Source organism: Molothrus aeneus, chromosome 20 (genome assembly GCF_037042795.1).
Source record: "Molothrus aeneus isolate 106 chromosome 20, BPBGC_Maene_1.0, whole genome shotgun sequence".
NCBI classification, from domain to species: Eukaryota; Metazoa; Chordata; class Aves; order Passeriformes; family Icteridae; genus Molothrus; species Molothrus aeneus.
The window spans coordinates 4,806,266-4,826,135 of NC_089665.1; the positions used below are offsets into that span (position 1 = coordinate 4,806,266).

A 19,870-nucleotide genomic window follows, 5' to 3' on the forward strand; every position below is an offset into this window, starting at 1 on the left:
ACAGAAACAGGATTTCAGGGGAAGTGGTTAATGCTGCATTTACTGGTAGAAAATTCCTGATCTACATGAAGTTGTGGTTTATGTTGCTCATTGTAATAAGTAAAATGAGTTTATGGTGAATCCCAGAATCATTAAGGTTGGAAAAGGCCTCTGAGATCATCAAATCCAACTCAACCAGAGCACTGAGTGCCATGTCCAGTTGCTTCTTCAGCCTTTCCGGGGTGGGGACTCCACCACCTCCCTGGGCAGCCCATTCCAATGCTTGACCACCTTTTCTATGAAAAAATTCTTTTTGGTGTCCTGTTAATCTCTGCAGCCATGCTTAAGGCTTTCAAAGGCACAGCTTAGGCTTTGCATTCCAGGGAATAAATAATCAATTTGTCTTATAGTTGTGATATGTGTCTCTTGCTCCACTGTAGGAGCTTTGTGGTAAATGCAGCAAGGATTAAACATTTAAATATGGGAGAATAACAAAAGTTTGGGATACAGTTATGTCACAGCACTTAGAGATGGTTATTACAGGTTTTTGTCACTTCTTCCATGTGGGCCATGGGAGTACTGGTTCAAAGCAGAGACTGAGGACTAGTTCTGGTTGTTGGAGCAGCTTTTGGGGGAATTGGGATGCTCAAGTGTGGTGGTTTCTTTGTTTGTGAAATGCCCATGGCAGGGCAGTGGCCAGTAACTGGTAGAAGTGGGTGAGGGAACAGAAACTTCATAAATAGCCAAGCAAGTTCAATTTCTTTCCAAAATTGTTTTCCTAAGTGAGTAATTTTTAGGATTCACCTTTGAGAGCAGCCAACCAGCAGCTCCCAGGTCTCAGGAATGGAAGAGCTGACTTGAATCTCCTTCTTATGGAAAGGACAGGCCTTGTTGTGTTTAACTGGTCAGTGGTGCAGACCTGCTGCTGGGTGATTATCAAAGAATGCATCTGGTAGGCAAAGACATGTCAGCAGCAAAGGAAAACAGCCTTGAAGCTCGCCTGCAATGAGCCTGCAGTTTCATAATTACTTGGGGTCGTGCTAATTGCAGGCTGGTGCCCAAAGGGGGATTCCACAGCTCTCCCACCTCCCTGCTGCAATGGTGCCACTCCCGTGGGCACAGCTGGCCCTGCACAGGGAGCTGGCTCAGGGCAGAAGGTGGGAAGGGAAGGGTGAGATGTTTTCAGCAGGACCCCTCTGCTCTGCTGGGTCCCTGGCAGCCGCTTCACCCTGGGGTGACAGAGGCAGGATGAGCAGGGAGCCCAGCAGGGCCTGGAAGTTCTGAGTTAAGAGAGCACAGTGATTGTTGTTACACTGCATGGTGGAATTGACCCTCCTAGTTTTAGATTTTTTATTTCTATAAAAGAGGACATAAATTCACTCCAAGGTGATTGTTGTTACACTGCATAGTGGAATTGACCCTCCTAGTTTTAGATTTTTATTTCTATACTGCCTGAAAGAAAACCTTTAATGTTTGTTTTCTGGGGACTGTTTCTAATGACTCCCACACTTAGGAGCATAAGACTTTCTTGTCTCCTCTCCTCCCACTGCCTCCCTCCCACCCCCAGTAAATTTACTGAAATGGGTCAAAGTAGAAACCCTGGAGAGAGTTCTTTAGTTATCTCTGAACTGTGCCTGCCCTAAATCGATGGGACTTTGGGGCAGGGGGAGGGATAATGGTCTTGCTTGTTCTCTCAAATGTGCTCCAAGCAGTGGCTCCCTTTCTGCAGGTGGCTCTTTTTGGGCCACAAAGTTCATTAGCCAGTGTTGAATCATCAGCTTCAGAACTGAAGCTTCCAGGCTTTGAATCCTTTCCACAGCCAGGTCACTGCTGCAACACCTTTGAGCCCTGGTTTTTGTTTGCTTTTCATTGGAGTCCTTTTGATTTCAAAGGAAGGGATAAAGGATGATACTGAGACAAGGGCTCCTCTTTTTGACTCTCCAACACACCTCTCTCTGTGCAGAATTATGTCTCCTTTTACTTGTTATCTACTTAAAGAGTGATTGCAAAGCTTGGGGAAGTGTTTATGTCTGAGTGTTACAAAGTACTCAGGTCTGAAATATTGATGTTATTACTATTTGCTCCTTAAAATGAGCTTGCTTGCAGAAATAATGCATTGGCCACATTAATTTTTTTTTTTTAAGATTGGGCTATCTCATAAGATTAAATCACAAAAGTATGAAAAATCTGTCATTAGTCCTTGTGGGTTGTAAACCTGTATCTGTTATTAGGTTTAAATAAATGAAACTTGCATTGTACACTGTTCAGATCAAGTAAGGAAGAAAAGATTAGCAATTTTCCAAACAGTTTTGATTTGGGTCTTATTACCTATGACATGGCTTGAAGATTTAATACCTTCTTTTGTATCAGATCATGGGGTTAGATACCCGCTGCTCCTCAGCTGGAATTGCATCTCACACTCTCAGCTGCCCATCAGTGCAAGATGTGGAGCTCCAGAGTGAGACAGCTCAGTGCAGTGTGAGCTGTGCCTGGTGTGCCACAGGAGGAAATGTTTTGTGGGGAGGAATGACCAGACCTGTCCCAGAAGGAATTCAGAAGGTGAAGGGAAGGAGCCTGGTGTAAGTGCACCGTGACACTGGTATCAATCAGGCAGTGAGGTGGGAAAGTCCTTTGTCATTTACTCCCTGACTCTTCATGGTAGCACAAAATATGGAATTTATTCCTTTTTTTATCCAGTTCTTTTTCTTTCTTGTCTCTAAACTTGGAAGCACAGGTCTTTAAAACCTCCATTGCTCAGGTTCCTTGCTAGGGATTGATACCAGAAACCAAACACTTGGTTCTTTGCTCCACTGAAATTCCCTCTTACTTCATGATTTGTGTTTTCTTTGCTTGGCTCTAAATGTGTGCTTCCTTTTTAAATATAGTTTTCCAAGTTTCTGGCCGTACCAGATTGTTTATATTTTTTAAAAGCCTTCTGCTTAGCCGTTATATTGCTCTTTATAGTTCTGCTTAACCACATTGGTTTCTGTTGCTCTTTTTTCTTGCATAAACTTAGCTGGGATGAATTTCAAATGTGGTTTATCCAACTGTTAAGTATTTCCCACTTTTCTGCAATAGATTTCACATATGTTACAGAATTCCAAACCAAGATCTGGTGGACATATTGCCCTGTTTCTTTACCCAAAGTCAGATATAGAAGGATTTTTAAGCATTTCAGTGACAATATTTAGGTCACTGGTTCCAGCATGCTGCTTGGCTTCAAATCCATTTGTCATATTGAGCTGGTTTCCAAGTATTAGGATAACTATGGTCCATATATTTATTTAAAAAATCTTAATTTTGTGTTAATAAACTTAAATGAGGAAAGAAATATTGGTCCTCTTGAGTTGGGAGCTCAAAAGGTTTTTTATTTTCCATCCAGAGGTCAAACTATTGAGTTCCATAAGACACATCTGCATCCATCCAGGATTTATACATTCAAAAATGTATCCAAAATTAGGAATTGGGTGTTTTCAGAGTATTTAGATGGTAATATTTGCATCTAGTAACAAGTCAGCAACTTGACCTCCTATTTGGGGTCTGGTATTAGACCTGACAGGAGGTCCCAGGCTTGTGCTTTTGGTCCCTTACAGATGGTTGAGTAATGAACAAATTCCAGAAGTGTGGCAAATTTCTGGTAGAAAACTGGAGAATATTGGGGGTTTTGCAGGCAGGTTGGAGGGATGAGGTGAAGGTGGTCTTCTTGCTCTAGCATGTTGTTCTCACTTTTCATGAACTTTTCTCACAGCCAGGTTTTTCTCTTTTTGAATTAATAAGGGGATAAAGCAGTGCCAAATTTAGGAATTCTTGATTCTCCCAGTGACTTGGGGAGCAATGTCTGTAGCTGAATGGAGAGGTTTGCCTTTATTTTTTTCATACTATGTGGAAATACTGCAGAAGCAGCACAAAGTGACACAGAAGATTGAGTGTTGTTGGTTTATGCACTGATAAGTGACCCGTTCAATCTATTATGGTGACATTTGGAGGCACAGCACTGAGTGGAGGAATTGGGATGGGGATAAAACACTTGGAAAAAGCTGGAAAACAGTGGGAGCTGTGCTTCATCTTAGCAGAAACTGTTGGAAGATAATCTGGCATTCATCAGGTGCTTAAAAAAAGAGATGTTTTGGAGAAGAAATGGACATACCTGCTAATAACCTTGGAGGAATAGATTCCAAAAAGATAATTTTGTATTCAAATAAGGCAAGACTTAAATAGAAAAGGGCACTGCAGTGGCAGTGGAATATATATATATATATATATATATATATATATATATATATATATATATATACATACATATACACACACACACTGGAATATATGGAATTATATACAGCACGTCATAGGAAATTAAGAGTGATTGATGTGTAACCAGTCCAGAATCAGTATAAGGTTAACCAATATTTGAATTAATAGATTTTTATAACAGGATAACTCAAAATGGGGAAAACCAGTACCTTTAAAAAGAGCAGGCAGGTGAAAATAAACCTGGTTTGAATATGCCCAAGATCTGTAATCTTCACTGGATGTGGGAATTTATTAGGAGGTATGTATTGTGTGCCATTGCTCCTGTGCTGTGTGATGCTGGGGTGGAGCCAGTGTTGAGAAAAATGGTGATGTTCTGTGTGCAAGATGGAATCCAAAAGGCTGTAGCCCTTCATTTGCTGTTATTCAGGAGGTCAGATCTCTGGAAGCCTGGTGCTTGTTCTGTGCTGCTCCCTCGCCCTTCCATCTCCATATTCCCATTTGGGAATTTTTCTACTTCTGTGATGAACAGATCTCTGACTGAATTTTTTTTTTTACCTTTTTTGGGGGTTTTTTTGGTGGTTTTTTTTTGGTGGTTTTTTTGTTTGTGTTGTTTATTTTGTTTATGTTTCTTTTCCTTTACAGAGGGAGCTCGATACCACAGCAACAATATTGGCGAACCGGCAAGATGAAAGTGAGCAGTCCAGGAAAAAACTTATTGAGCAAAGTCGTGAGTTCAAGAAAAACACTCCAGAGGTAAGGAGAAAAGCTATCCCAGTCCCTTGCTCTAGTAGGTGCTCTTAGGCACATGGAAGTGATGATTTCTTCTTAATGGTTTATTTCTATAATTTTCTTGTATTTATTGCCAGGTCCTTATCTGCTTATCTCTGATGTTTTCCCCATCAGGGAGCTTTTGCATTCTGTAAATACTGAAATGTGGATTGATGTTTTTAGAGGAAGCATCAACACTGGCCTTCAGACAGGCTTGCTCTAAATTATATAATAATGTAAAACCTGGAGAATTGCAAAAAAAAATTCTTCACCAATCCAAACTCTCAGAGCACTTGGATGTAGAAAGTGACATTTTGCTGCCTAAATAAATCTATATCAAGGGCATAACTTCAAAGATGCTCATTTTTCCATCAAAAATCACATTTTCACTGTTGATTTCACTGGAAACACAACAAGGTCAGGGCTGAGCCAAGCTCCCCTGGGAGGATGTGCATGGAGCACAGGTGTGGGGCAAAAGCAGGGGTAAAACCAGTGGGGAAACTGGGAGAGGTGAATATGATCTGTGAGAAGCTGGGAGTGTTTAAACTCCTCATGAGCAGTCACCTCAAACCCACAGATAATCTCACTTGGTTCCCTGCTGAAAGCAGAGCAGTGCTCAGGGCTGGCTGGCTCCTCTGTTTGTTTTGTGGATTTGGGTATTTTTTTTTTCCCCTGCTGATTGCCAGCAATCTGTTCATCCAGGAATGTTGTGGCATTTCAAAGCCAGTTCCAGATAACTGATATGCCAGCACCAACTCCTTCCAAGGCTCTTCCTGGGAGGGAAGCAGCAGGCAGCTCTCCCAACCTTCAGTGCTGCTTCTCCAGCAGCAGATGCTGCCCTGCATCCCTGGGGGATGCAGCTCTTTGGGGTCTGTCCTGCTCACTGGGATCCAGCTCTTTGGGGTTTACCTGCTCAGAGACACTGATCCCTGGGATCCAGGGGTCTCTTTGGGGTCTGTCCTGCTCACTGGGATCCAGCTCTTTGGGGTCTGTCCTGCTCTGCTCTCAGGGGCTCTGTCTCTCTGTGGCAGGCCCAGGGTTTTTTCTTGGTGATGCTCTGTCACACCCAGCCTGGCTCTGCTGTAAAGGGCACTTCTCTGGGCTTACATAAACACCCCAGAGAGCAGAGCAGGACTTGTCTGCAAATCCCTTGGCACCTCAGATTCTCATTCATCTTAAGCCTGAGAAGGTGGAAGTGCCAGGACTTGTGGGGATTAAGGAGAGTGGACAACTGGAGAAAAGCTTGTGCTTTGGAAAAGGCTTGTAGAGCCTGGGAAAGAGTTGGAAGTGCATTTGTGTGGGATCTGAGGGGTCAGGAGGGAGGGGAGAAGGGAAAGTACCAGCAGGGTGAGAGCCTGGCAGGGAAAACGTGGATGGTTTGGTGTTGGAAATGGTGTTGGAGCTGGGCTTTGGGTGGCAGGGCTCCCCCAGGCTCTGGGCAGTCCCTGGAGGGCAGGAGCTGTGCAGGCTCTGCAGAAATCACCTTTAACCCCCCAAGGCTACCATGGTTTGAGGCTGTGGCCATGGAAAGGCTTCTTCAAACCAGTGCTGCTCCTTCCCTCACTCCTCCCCCCTTATCTCATGTCCATTACATCTCAACATCTTCTCACAGTGATAATCACTAAACATCCTGGGGATGCTGGCCCAGACAGGGGGAGCAGGAGGGACTCCTGGGGAAGAGGCAGTGTTGTTTATCTGCTGCCCTGAGGAGGCTTTGTGGGGCACAAGTCACTTCTGTTTGAAGGAAAGAGAATTTGGGGAGGGCAGCTTTGAAGGAGCAGGACTTTTTAAAAGGTGTAAAAGAATTTGAAGGGTGAGTTGATTCCCTTTGCAAACTATTGGGAAGAGAAGGAAGGAGAGAAGTGCAAGAATATGGAGAGTATAGGAAATTGTACAGAATCTAGAAAATTTATGGAATTCTGGGGCCGTATTTTCAATTGTTTGCTAGAAGCTTAAGTTGATACTACAAAACCTAACTTGTTTCCTGCTGCCTTCCTTTTTTTCCTATAAGTAAAATGACAAATTCTTCACTGTAGTTGCCAGTCCCCATCTGATGGCATGTTACAGGTTTCAGGAGGATTTCTTTAAGCCAGTTTTATTTCTGTGGAGCAGAAGGGGAGCAACAGACAAATACCCCCAAGACCCTACACTTCCAGAGTGCATTGTGAGAGCACCTTGGTAACTCAGTGGGAGAGGAATGTAGAGGCAAACAGATCCTCTTGTAATTACTTTAAGAGATATAGTGGGGCATGATATGCAAACAGTCCTTTCTAGTAAGGAGGATACAGAAGTTAAATCATTTGTGGGAAGGTTTTAAGTATTATTTTACAAAATACAATTCTGGAGCCTCTATTCTCTTCCAGAATACATGAGTTTTATTTATTCAAAAACAGCACACTGAACATGCCCAGTGTTTGAGGAAATTGGGATCTCTGCTAGGTTCTAAATCCTCATCTTTGTCCTGGGACCCCTATGAAAGCACATTCCTTTAGAGCCTTGCATGAATTTTTTTGGTTCTTTGTCTGCCTTCTCTGCCATGGTGCTCTTCTGCAGCTTTGTTTCTGAGGAACAACTTCTGCTTCCTCTGACTAAGAATGCAAAAGGGATCAAAGAATTAGAAGCAAGTATCTGAACTGTAGGATCAGGCAGCTGTAACCAAGCTGAGATGTGGTTTTTGCTCCCAAGGGCATGGAGGGAGCTCAGCTGTGGAAGGTCTGTCCTGTCCAAGGGATTTGCTGTGGGAGATGGGGCTGTCCAGCTGGAAGACTGCACTGGGTTTCCTCCTCACACAAACCTTACAGCTTGTGCAGTGTGTGTTCACCTTCAGTTGCTTTTTGCACTCTCTAAAAGCAGAGAGGTCTGTGAACATTTCTCAAAGCTTCAGCAGTTCTGGGGGCAGCTGGAAATCAGGAGGGGAGGGATCAGTAACTGCAGCTTTGTCTGGAAACATCCTTGAGGTGGACAGGGAATGCACTGGCATCTCCAAACTGATACATTGAAGTTCCTAAAACATCCCTTGTGTTCTTTTCCATAAGAAAACAGTTCTGTGGGAGAAAACCAGCCTGGATGCAGAATGTTCTTCAGCTAGATAAAAAACCCAGTGTACAGCTCAATTTCACAATTTCAGTTTCCACAATGAAGTAACAACTTTCTTGGCATTAAAAGAAGAAACAAAGCCACAAAGATGGAATTGTTAAATGTAACAATTTGTTTCAGAAATGTACTTTCCATTTTGTGTTTCACCCTGCCTGCATCCCTGGTTTGGGCTGTGCCAGCATCTCTTTTCCTCTGCCCTTGCCAGTCCCACCATAAATCAGGAGACAAGTGTGGATTGTCTAAACTTTCCTATTCATTGCTGCCTCTAGACCTTCCATAATATCCCCTTGAAAGTTATCTCCTGTGCAGCAGAAAAGGATTCCAAAAATTGCTAATGAAGTCGAGGATACTTCTGTTTCTTTTTTACTTTAGAAGTTGTGACAGATCTTTTTGGGTCATTTCTGCCTTCTTTGCAAATTATCAAATTGCTGCAAAAAAGCAATACAATGTTTTCATGTTTGGAGGAATGTCCCTAGGGCTTTTGGTATTTAAAAATGTTAAAATACTATTTCTGTCTTGGCATACTGGGAGATGACTCTGGGAAGAAGGATCTCATGTTTGGGAACTTTACATGAACAGAAAATTCAGCAGTGGTTGTGCAGAAACTTTCAGAAAGGGTTCCTAACCTGTTATTGCAAAAATACTCTTTACCTCCTCACAGCTTTTAGGAGGTCATGTCAGACCTGCTGCTCATAGATGTTTTGGAGGATTTTCAGCCTCAGTTTGTTTCCCCCTGAGCAGCTACTGTGGAAGGCTGAGTCTGGTCAGGAGATTACTTGAAACATCAATTTTACATGACTGTTACTTGGAAGACATCTCCAAATATATCATGTGAATTGCCAGCCTCCATCAGATGATTATTTTCTTACAGTGACAAATCCTGAACTGTTGTGACCAACTGTGGTATTTCTGGGGTATTTAACCTCTGTGAAATTCTTGTTTTACTTAATCCTGTCCTCATATGTCAGTTCTGGTGTGAATAACAGAATGTTTGAATTGCCACCTTTGAGAATTGGGGTTTTTTAGTCTCTAAATAATTCCAGGTGCACAGGTTAATAATTTTTGGCATGAAGTGTAGGTAGTTCCTAATGTTGCTTTTGTTTTTACCCAGATTCTTAGTTCAGTAACCACTTTTTGCTTACTTATTTCTGTTTTAAACATTGAAAAGCTTATCTAATACTTTTACACCTGTTTAACCTGTAACTCTCCATTGCTTTTCTCCAGGATTTGGCCAGGTGAGCCAGGTAATATTGAGCTGTGGGGTTTTTACCAGGCTCACCTGAGCCAGGGGTCACAAGACAAAAGCCCAGCCTGGGGTCAGCTGCTCTTGGGAAGTGAAATAAGCAACTAATTTTGTAATGGGAGATTATGAGCTCTACAAAATCAGGCAGGTGCCAGAATTAGAGGCAGGAGCTTGCCCTGTTGCTGTGGGCCCTGGTTTTTTATCCTGATGGGTAAAATCATAAATTGGATGGGTGATTCCTCACTGGTTGTGCCCTTTGCAGTTTCTGGGTTGTAAATGAATTCAGCTGGTGAGATTGAGAGAGTCACAATTACCTTTAAATGCCCAAATTCCCACCTGAATCTTGTAAAGAAGATGAAAAGTTCAGCGGGCAGAGTTATGGAGGGATGTGGGAGAACCTCTAAGCACAGCAACATGAATTCTCAAACAAAGATGCTCTGGAAAATGGAATATGAGAAAATGCTAGAAAACAAAATTATACCTGAACACTGTGTGGAGGGGGCAGCCTGCTGACCCAAGCCATTGGTTACCCTCAAATAAATGACATTTACCTGCCTACATCAAAGCTGTTTTCCATCAGTGTCACCCAAACCATCCCCATCCTTCTCCATCACAGTTCTGCAGTGCCCCAAAGAGGAAGAAAAATGCCTGTAAAATCTTCTGTTATACAAGTAATGGTTTTATTCATCATGTTGTATCAAAGTGATGCATATCTTTAAGATCCACAAGCTTTTAAAAAAAATTATGATTGTAAGTCATAAAGAACTAAAGTTATTAAGTTATTAAGAACTAAAGCAATTAAGTTATTATGGAAGGGCTCTGTTTTTCAAAGTGCAAAATTCTTAAATTCTTTGTCCCCAGTGTTTCTGGACTATTCTATTGAAACAGCCAGTCTCTACAGCAAAGTATAATATAATTAAGGGTAAAAAAAAATAAAATTCTGCTGCTTGAATTAGTTCTTGAAATGAGAGCTGGATCTTCAGAATTGTGGGTAATGTTGATTCCCAGAGACTTTGCTCAGTCAACTTTGGTCCAGTCTGTGTGACAAAGTGGAAATGATAACAAAATCTACTGAAAACACACAGTCTGTCTGAGCATAATTGATGTTCTCAGTGTCTGTGTACAGAGGGGTGACTATTGATTTGCTGCCATCTACAGCTGGGTTGTTCCACTCCTTTGATTGTTTTCTTTTTTCCTTCCCCCCCTCCTTTTTCCTCTTCCCACTTTCCTCCTCTTTTTTTTTTATTTCTTTTGTTTTTATTCTTTTTTTCCCTCCCAGTTTTCTCTTTTTTTCCCCCTTTGATGAATACCTCTCCTTTAGGATAATATTTAGGTGCCATGTCCTTCCTTCCCATGCTTTTATTCTCAAGAGCTTTGTTTGCCTGGTAAATGGTTTTTATGATAATTTGTACTACATGGGCTTGGCATTTCAAAAGCTAAATGGAGATTATTATTATTATTATTATTATTATTATTATTATTATTATTATTATTATTATTATTATTATTATTATTATTATTATGTGACTTTTCCAGAAAAGCAATAAAATCTATTTCCATATCTTTAAATGTGATCTAAACACCAGTTTTGTGGAGTCAGAGGGGTTAAATCAGGTCCAACCTTATCCTGGATGGATTATTTAATACATATTTCACTTTAGCATAATCTCCTTGTTCACAGGAAACCCATTGCTGTTTCTAACATCTATTTCTATATTATGATCTCTTGCTGCCTTTTTATTGGAAGTGAGAGGACACTAAAACAATTAAAATTCAGTTGTATTTTTCTAGGATTCTCCTAAAACTGGCCTCCATTGACCATTCCTACCATACAGTAAACCTCATTAATGAATTTTTTTAATAATTGTCTTTATTGTCTTTACTTGTGCTGTTCCCAGCAGGGCGGGGTGGCAGCAGAATGTGTGCAATTTATTTGGGAATAACAGGGCTTGAGAAAGTTCTTTTAGCAAATGAGGCCATATTTTGGGGATTGTTGCTATGTAGGATTTCACAGTTTATGATTTTCAAACACCATTTGAGAGGTCTCAAACCCAGGAAAGGAGTTTCCCTGACCTGCAGATTGTGTTGTGTGTTTCTAGACAGAGAAGTTTAATTTAAAGCATTTTTCTGAAGCCACACAACCTAGGCCACTTTGAGTTACTCTTACTCCATTTGCTTTCAAGATACCCTTAAATCAATTTTCTACAACACATTTACCTCAAAAGTATTTTTGTAAATCTGAAAATATACAGGCAATTACTTTATTCAGGAGCTCCAAAAATACTCAAGAGGGGGACACATCTGATGCAACCAAACTCATTGGAGCAGTTTGTGAACAAATTAAATTCTCTGAAGTCACTTGCTGTTAGTAATGTAGATTCCTTTCATTTGAGCATTCTTGAGAGCTGAAAAATTCACTTTTCTTCTCCCAGCCTTGGCTGCAGGTACTGGATTTCAGTAATGCCAAGGGTGCAGCATTTTCCATTGCAGAAAAGGGGATATTTGGGGTATTACTGTGGTTTACAAAGGGACACACTTGTAAGCAAATATTTACAAGTTAATCTCTCTTGTTAAGCCTTTGATGGTGCAGGGAGGCTCTGCTGTCACTGGGGCTGAAAGGAGGCAAAGCAAACAGTTTGTTTTCCTTTTTCCCTGGCTGTTCTTGCCTGTGCCTGAACCTTGCAGGGCTGACCCGGCTGGAAAGTGGCCAGAGCAGGGGAGGCTCGGGGGTGAGGGCTGGAAGAGGAGAGAGAACCTTTCCAAGGTCACAACTCCAGGGAAAAAACTGAGTCTGACAGAGCATTTTGTCATCCTTCCTCCTGCAGGATGGTTGGGCTTTATGTAGTGTGCATTAAGATATAACCTGATTTATTGATGTATCATTGGCTGGCTTTTAAGGGAAAATATTGCCATTTTTTTTAGCTGAAATAATGGAGGTTTTTCTCACTGTGGTCCCAACAATTACCAGCCATTCTTACTTTCTATTTTAGGTAAGCTAAGTGTAAAACTTGGAATTTATATGGAGATCACTCACAAAGCGAGTCTGAAGTTCAGCTCCTAAATTTCCTCTGAACAATAACAACTCAATAAGTTTGCCTTATTTTCAAGATTTATAAGAACAGTTTGACTTATAAGAACAGTTTGACTTATAAGAACAGTTTGACTTATAAGAACAGTTTGACTTATAAGAACAGTTTGACTTATAAGAACAGTTTGACTTATAAGAACAGTTTGACTTATAAGAACAGTTTGACTTATAAGAACAGTTTGACTTATAAGAACAGTTTGACTTATAAGAACAGTTTGACTTATAAGAACAGTTTGACTTATAAGAACAGTTTGACTTATAAGAACAGTTTGACTTATAAGAACAGTTTGACTTATAAGAACAGTTTGACTTATAAGAACAGTTTGACTTATAAGAACAGTTTGACTTATAAGAACAGTTTGACTTATAAGAACAGTTTGACTTATAAGAACAGTTTGACTTATAAGAACAGTTTGACTTATAAGAACAGTTTGACTTATAAGAACAGTTTGACTTATAAGAACAGTTTGACTTATAAGAACAGTTTGACTTATAAGAACAGTTTGACTTATAAGAACAGTTTGACTTATAAGAACAGTTTGACTTATAAGAACAGTTTGACTTATAAGAACAGTTTGACTTATAAGAACAGTTTGACTTATAAGAACAGTTTGACTTATAAGAACAGTTTGACTTATAAGAACAGTTTGACTTATAAGAACAGTTTGACTTATAAGAACAGTTTGACTTATAAGAACAGTTTGACTTATAAGAACAGTTTGACTTATAAGAACAGTTTGACTTATAAGAACAGTTTGACTTATAAGAACAGTTTGACTTATAAGAACAGTTTGACTTATAAGAACAGTTTGACTTATAAGAACAGTTTGACTTATAAGAACAGTTTGACTTATAAGAACAGTTTGACTTATTTTCAAGAGTTATAAAAATAACTGGCATCAATATCCCTGCTCTTCCTTCCTGTGTGTATTTACCAAGCAAAGAAATAATTAAACATCTTCAATTAGTATTTTTCCTTTTTTTCTTGTCTGTAAGCCTCAGCTCATTGCACCACCTCTAAGTGACTCAGGTGTAATTAAAGAAACATGTTCTCATTAAAATCACAATGTTGTCACAAATAACTCTTTTAACTGAGTTAGGAGAGATTCTTGTTGCTCTGACGGTGGATAAGTAAATAGTTGGATCTGCTTGAAAGAAAACCAGGAACTATTAATATGGGGAGTAAAAATACTCACAAACCAAATCCCCAAAGTACAAATAATAGTTTGAAGCTTTTCTATTAAACACCCTCCCAAATGCCCCAAGTTTCTGCAGAGCCACTCTCTTGTTGTCAGTTTTGGATGAAGTTGATTTTTAAGGGGACAAATGTCTATAAAATGCTCTTAAAACCTGTTTTCTTCCAGGAATTTTGAGTGTGTTTTGCTTGCTTAAAACAAAAAAATGCTTCCTGGTAACAATTTTAAAGTAAATTAAATGACAGATGAGAATTAGAGCAGTTGAGAGTCATTTTTATTTTGGAATTCTTTTTGCATTAACACATCTGCAGTGTTGATGAATATATGGAAAAATGAAATTGTGCTTCTATCCTGCCGTGTCTCCAGTGTGACAATAAATCACCTTTTTTTCCTTTTAAAACGTCTGGCCTTGTAATTTATGTTTGCATAACCCATTACTAAATTCATAGTAGGTGTTTTAGTTGGCAGGCACAATTCCAGGGATTCAGTGGACCTATTTTAATACTGAGCTTTTGTTGCTGTTCATAATTATGTGTAGAAATATATGTATTTTCTTAATTATAAAAAAAACAGCCTGCTTTTACTTTGGATCTCTTCTCACTTCCTCCACACAAATAGTGCTTTAAAGCTTTGAAAGAATTAGTGCTTTTTTTTGACTTGAGAAAAGAAATGGATTTACCAGGCTGAGGGTTTTTTCCAGTTTTGAAAAAGCAAAACACAAAAAAAGTAATAAAGTACATAAAGCAAAGTTGTGATGCATCCCTGGTGCTGTTTAGAATTTTTGAGGATTCTTTATATTTTATAGACCAGTTGTAAATATTTAGGGCAGCATCAAGACAGTATGCAAATAAAAGAAGTTTTATTAATAACCATTATCTGGCCTGTGGTAATAAATATGTATGACTCACATAGGAATAAACCCACCCAATAAATATAAAAGCCATACAAAGCCATTAACAATTTTTAATGGACTTGCAGATGGAATAATTTAATGCAACTGTAGTTACTCAGGTTCCAGCTCCTGTAACTATTCCTCATCCCCTTGAAAGCTTTCATCTGAAATACATTGCCACCATTCAGGATTCCACCTTGTCTCTGTTTAAAACCATAAAGCTGTGGTTTCACAATTTTTGAAGCACTAATGCTTATTTATGGCCACAGTTCTGCACTTTTTAAGTACACAGGTGGTTATTTATCTATTGAACATCCAGTGACTTTTTAAAAAGGAAGTTTTTCTTCAGAAGCAGCAGCACTAGGCCAGTGTTGAGCAGGAAGGATGAGGAGTTGGGAATGAGCTCTGGGGATACCCTGGGGCAGATTTCTTCATTCTTGTCACCCAGGGACACTGGGGTTGTGTTCCCAATCCCTGGAAGTTGAAAGAAAACCAGAAACTATTAATATGGGGAGTAAAAATACTCACAAACCAAATTAAGGCCAGGTTGGATGGGTTGGAACAGCCTAAATAGTGCAAGGTGTCTCTGGAATCAGATGAGCTTTAATGTCCTTTCCAACTCACCCCATCCCATGATTCCATATTATTATTTATTAAGAATAAAGCTGTTAAAGGACCCAAACCTGAGACATTTCTGCCCCAAAATGGTTTTCTTGTGGTTCTCTGAAATGGAGAAAGCAATGAAGAATGCTCAGTTCATAAATGAAAGCAGTGTGGAATTGGATGGTAGATACAGCACCATCATGTCTCATAAAAAGCTTCTGCTGTGGTTTTCTATGTGCTTTGTTTCCTACTGGGTAAACCCCAGTAATTTAAAGTATTTTGAAGAATATCTCAGGTTTGTCAGGGTTTGTGTGTGGGCACCAAGGACCTTTTAATAAAATATTGCAAAAGATACTTGTGTTGCTGGGCTGAATGCTGATAGATGAACAGCTCTGAGGAAAACATTCTGCAAACATTCTGCGGGTTCAAAGCTGCTTTTAATCCAAACCTTTCATCCTCTGCGAGAGGGCGCTGGGAGTGCTCCCAAAAACGCCCCAAAGTGTTCAAACTCCTGAGTCCTGTTTGTCAGAAGCCATTTGAGCCCAACTCTTCAGCACTTTCTGTGCACTTTGGGGCATGTCCACACCTGCAGGGGAGCTGTGCTGAGGCTGCTGGCACTGCCATGGCTTTCAAAGGCAGCTTTAATTCCTTCCCTGGCTGGCAGCACAGGCGGCTCCTTTCAAGCTGGGACTTTGCTGCACCCAGTGCCACATCTCCCAGGCCTTAATCTGACAAATTAACCTGTTGCTGATTATCCCCTTGGCCCCTAATTCCTGCTGAAGGACTGGGATGGGTCAGTCCAGCAGCACTGAGTGAAACCAAGAAGCCAGAGGTGGGTTTGGGGCTGCACTCACCTGCCCTGCCTGGCTCTCGGGGTCTCTGGCTGCTCAGAGTGACCCCAAGAAAAGCTGGAAAGTCTCTTTTCCCAGCCTGGCACTTGAAGAAGGAGTCAGGGCTCTTCATTTCTCAGTCTCAAGGTTGTTCATTGTTTCTTATCTATAAAAATTTTTCTCCTGCCCTGCTGAGGTCCATCCAGCAGGACAGTTCCAGGCACTCTGCCTGCCCCCAGGGCACTGTTATGTCTTTATACTAAAAACTATGTGTACAATATTTACAATTCCTTCCCAATACCTATCACCTATGTTAGACAGTGAGCTTCTACTCTAAACCAATCTAAAAGTGCCAACATCACAGCAGAAGATGGAGGCCGAGAAGGAGAAGGAGAAAGGCTGGACATGCCCAGATTCCTCCATCTTGCCTCCTGAACCCCCATTCTAAAAAACCCCAAAATCTACTTTTTGACCCTGTGATAATTTCACTATTATTCTACTTAAACTGTTGTGGCCTGCTGGTCTTCATCTAAGGTTGGTAATTTGCTCCACGGGTCATAATCAAACCCAGAGGGGCATTTTGGGCTCTGTGCCAGGGTCTCTGAGCCCCCTGGCAGGGGTCTTGGCAGTCCAGGACAGCCAGAGGGATGTTCTGGGTTCCCACACCTGGCAGAAGCCAGGTTATCCTGCCTGCAATGCCATTTGACTGTCTGCAACCATCATGCCTTGCTCCTTGGGAAGCTCTATCCATTGAAAATATATCCACTGTTTTTTGGGAAATTGTCCATTGGCTGTGGGAAACCATCCACTGCTCCCACATGAGCTTTTCAGGGCCTTCTGGGCAGTGCTCAGCTGGAGCAACTGGAATCAGATTCCCAAATCATTTTTTTTGCTTTCTAGCAAAACTCAGCCTGGCACTTGGTTCCAGGGGGTGGGCAATGGTCTCAATGACAGGCAGAGATCAGAAGGTAGAAAATCACCCAGGCTCACTTCCATATTATCACTCATGGGAATGCTTAAACTCAGCTTCAAACCAAGAGTTGGGTGTGGAAATCAGCACTCCAGTGTGTGATGCACCTTTAAACCCTGGCCTCTTATTGCAAAGTGCATGTGGTGCTTCCCACAGTGCCCTTGGTTCATCCATGCAGGTAAAATGAGGGCAGCAATAAAGAAATGAAGTGCTGCTTTGTTAGGAAAGGGAAGACATTATTAGTCTAAAAAAAGATTTCAACAAAATCAGCTAACTGGTTGAAGTAGTTCTTCAATTAATGCTTGAAAAACCAATAAGTTTAAAATGTTCTTTCAGTCTGTCACAGGAAAAGGCATATATTAAGCTCACCTGTTGAGAGGATTATCTCTGCTAAACACACTCCTTTTACTTGAGACCAAAATAGATCCTTAAAAAATTAATACTGAAATAGGTTTAGAGCCGATAGAGAGATTTCCTTCAGACCTGTTTTGTGGTATGCTCATCTGCTTTTTCAGGAATTTTAAGCATTGAAGGAATGAAGTCAAAGCTGCTGCTTGTCTTTGAAATGGATGCCTCTTTGATAAGCCTCTGATCTCTGTACCCAGAGTTGTAGTAGCAGATTCAAACACTGATTGTAAAATTGGGAGACTAAAATGTAGCCACGACAGCTTCAAACATTCTGTCTCTCTGTCAGATTCAATGCACAGGACATTGCCAGGAGTTAAAACGATGCAAAATTAAAGTAGCCTACTAAATTTACCTGCCATGGAGAATCCACAAAAGAGCTGCCACTTCTAATCCTCCAATTCGTTTCAAATTATTATTTTTTCAAATTGGACTCCCTGATCTCTTCAGCTCAAGCTGTTGTAGAGATTTGAAGAGCTGTCTCTTCTTGTCAGATCACTGGTTTAATAATAATAATATCTTACATTTATATAGTCCTTTTCATCCCTCAGCTTCCCAAAGTGCTTTACAAGCTTTCTATACACAAAATCATGCAAGCACCTCTTGGGTGGCTGCTGCTCATCAGCTGCAGGAGTGTCTGGCAGCTCCTTTCCCTCCATCCTCACTCCCTGAAAGCACCAGGGAGGGGTAAAATACAAGGAGGTGATCCCAGTGCATCCCAAGGGAATCAGAACCACTGCTGGGATGTCCTGCCCACCCCAAAACTGGGGACACAGTAAAGAACAGCCATCACTGCAGTCTTGCTGGTTTGTTTTCTGATGATTTATTTGTTATTTCATTGTACTCACAGCCTGAAAAATCCCTGTATCTGGAATTTGAGGCAGCAAGAGGAGTAACTTTGTACCATCCCTTCAAAAATGTACAGGGGAAAGTGTAGGTACCTTGAATATAAAGCAGTTATTAAAAAAAAAGAGTCCAAACCTCTACCCAGATGTTCTTAGTCATCTGTTTTTGTTGGAGACTGATGGAGAGCTGTTCTGACCTGTCAGCAAGTGCCTTCCATGGTTTCTTTAAACCTCCAGAACCTGGGGATGATGGTGCAGAACAGATTTTTGTCAAATTAGTTCTAACTCTTGAGGTAATGATTCCTGGGAGGGAAGAGGCATTGAAGTGGCATGAGGCTGCCCATTAGTGGAGGAGGCACAAAGTGAGAGCAGCCACTCTGCAGTGGTTCTCCAAGGGAAAATGGCCAAGAACACATTGATGGAGGTTTAGACACAATTCATATAATGAGCCCAGGCTTCTGTAAGCATTGATCTGGCTTATTGTTTTTTATTTCCTTTAGTACTTCTTGGTTTGGCTTCAAGTGTGCCCTCCCCAGGATTGCTGGTGCTGAAAGGAATATGAAAAATAAACAAAAAAAAAAAATCAGGGACTGCTAAACTTAAGAGTCACTGACACATCTGCAGAACATCCTGCTGTGCTGTGCTCATCTGAATTTGGATCATGTCCAACCTCATAACTTTTTCAAGTTATCCTGAATTTTGTGTTCTAGATACCATTAGAGACCATTTACTGTGTCCAGATTGATTTCAAATAATTCTGCATTCTTCTTTACCCTCCCTTTGGGGGTGGGGAGGATGCTGATGAGGGAGGCTCCTCTTCTGCCTGGGGGGAAAGGGTTTTACTTCAATGGTTTGGAGCCAGGGAGAGGGAAAGCTGGAGGCCCAGACATGGTCTCAGAGGCCTTAAAAATGTGGAAAAATAGAAAGTGTACATCCATAGACACTAATACTAATGGACACTTATCCTGTCTCTGGCTGTAAATTATTGAGATCCTGCTTCTATCTGGTAATGCAACTTAATCAGAATCAGTTTTACTGCTCTGACCCCATAGGGAACCATCTAATTTCATTTTATTTTACATTTTGTCTAGTCACTGTGCTAGGAAGCTTTGTATCCAGTCTCCTGGTGACATTTTGAAGTTCCAGGCTGTATTTAGCCAAACACACTGGAATCAGGAGCCTGCAGTTCAGTGCCATGGCTTTTCTCCTGCAGTCCTTCAGCTGATGGTCAGTTGAGAGGACACGAGGTGCCCAGCAGTTTGCAGTCCTGCACTCTGCTCAAGCCTGGGGTGCTTAAAAACATCCCAATGCCAAGATTTCCTGAGCAGAACTCCCCAAGGCAGCCTGCTGCTGGGCTGTGATGTGCAGAGAACCTCTCTCTGTAATTCCTGCATCTTGCAGCCTTTTTAAGGTGCAGTTTTGCTTTTCTCACTCCAAATACAATGCCTGTGGTGTTGCTCATTGTCATCTCACAGCCTCAGCACTCACTTTGGGTTTTTCCAGGTTGTAGGCAGCAGAAAACTTGGAAATCAGCTGCTTTACACCTGTGCATGGAGATGAAGGTCAGGTATTGGGGTATCCAAAGGTGACACAGCATTTTAGAGCTCCCAGGGAGGATTTTTCCAAGGCAGTGTGGAATGGTATGAGAGCCCACCTTGCCCACCCAAACACTGCCAGTAGGAGGTGGCACAGCCAGGACCCCTG

General features: G+C 41.1%; 1 protein-coding gene across 5 annotated transcripts in view; it reads left to right on the plus strand.

Moving 5' to 3' along the window:
* CUX1 (cut like homeobox 1) overlaps nt 1–19,870 on the plus strand; it is a 274,993-nt gene that overhangs the window by 45,532 nt on the left and 209,591 nt on the right. For all 5 annotated transcript variants that reach the window (XM_066563647.1, XM_066563643.1, XM_066563644.1 and 2 more), the window contains exon 2: nt 4,873–4,983. In XM_066563647.1, coding sequence (XP_066419744.1) covers nt 4,873–4,983 — 111 coding nt within the window. The remainder of the gene's footprint in view (nt 1–4,872; nt 4,984–19,870) is intronic.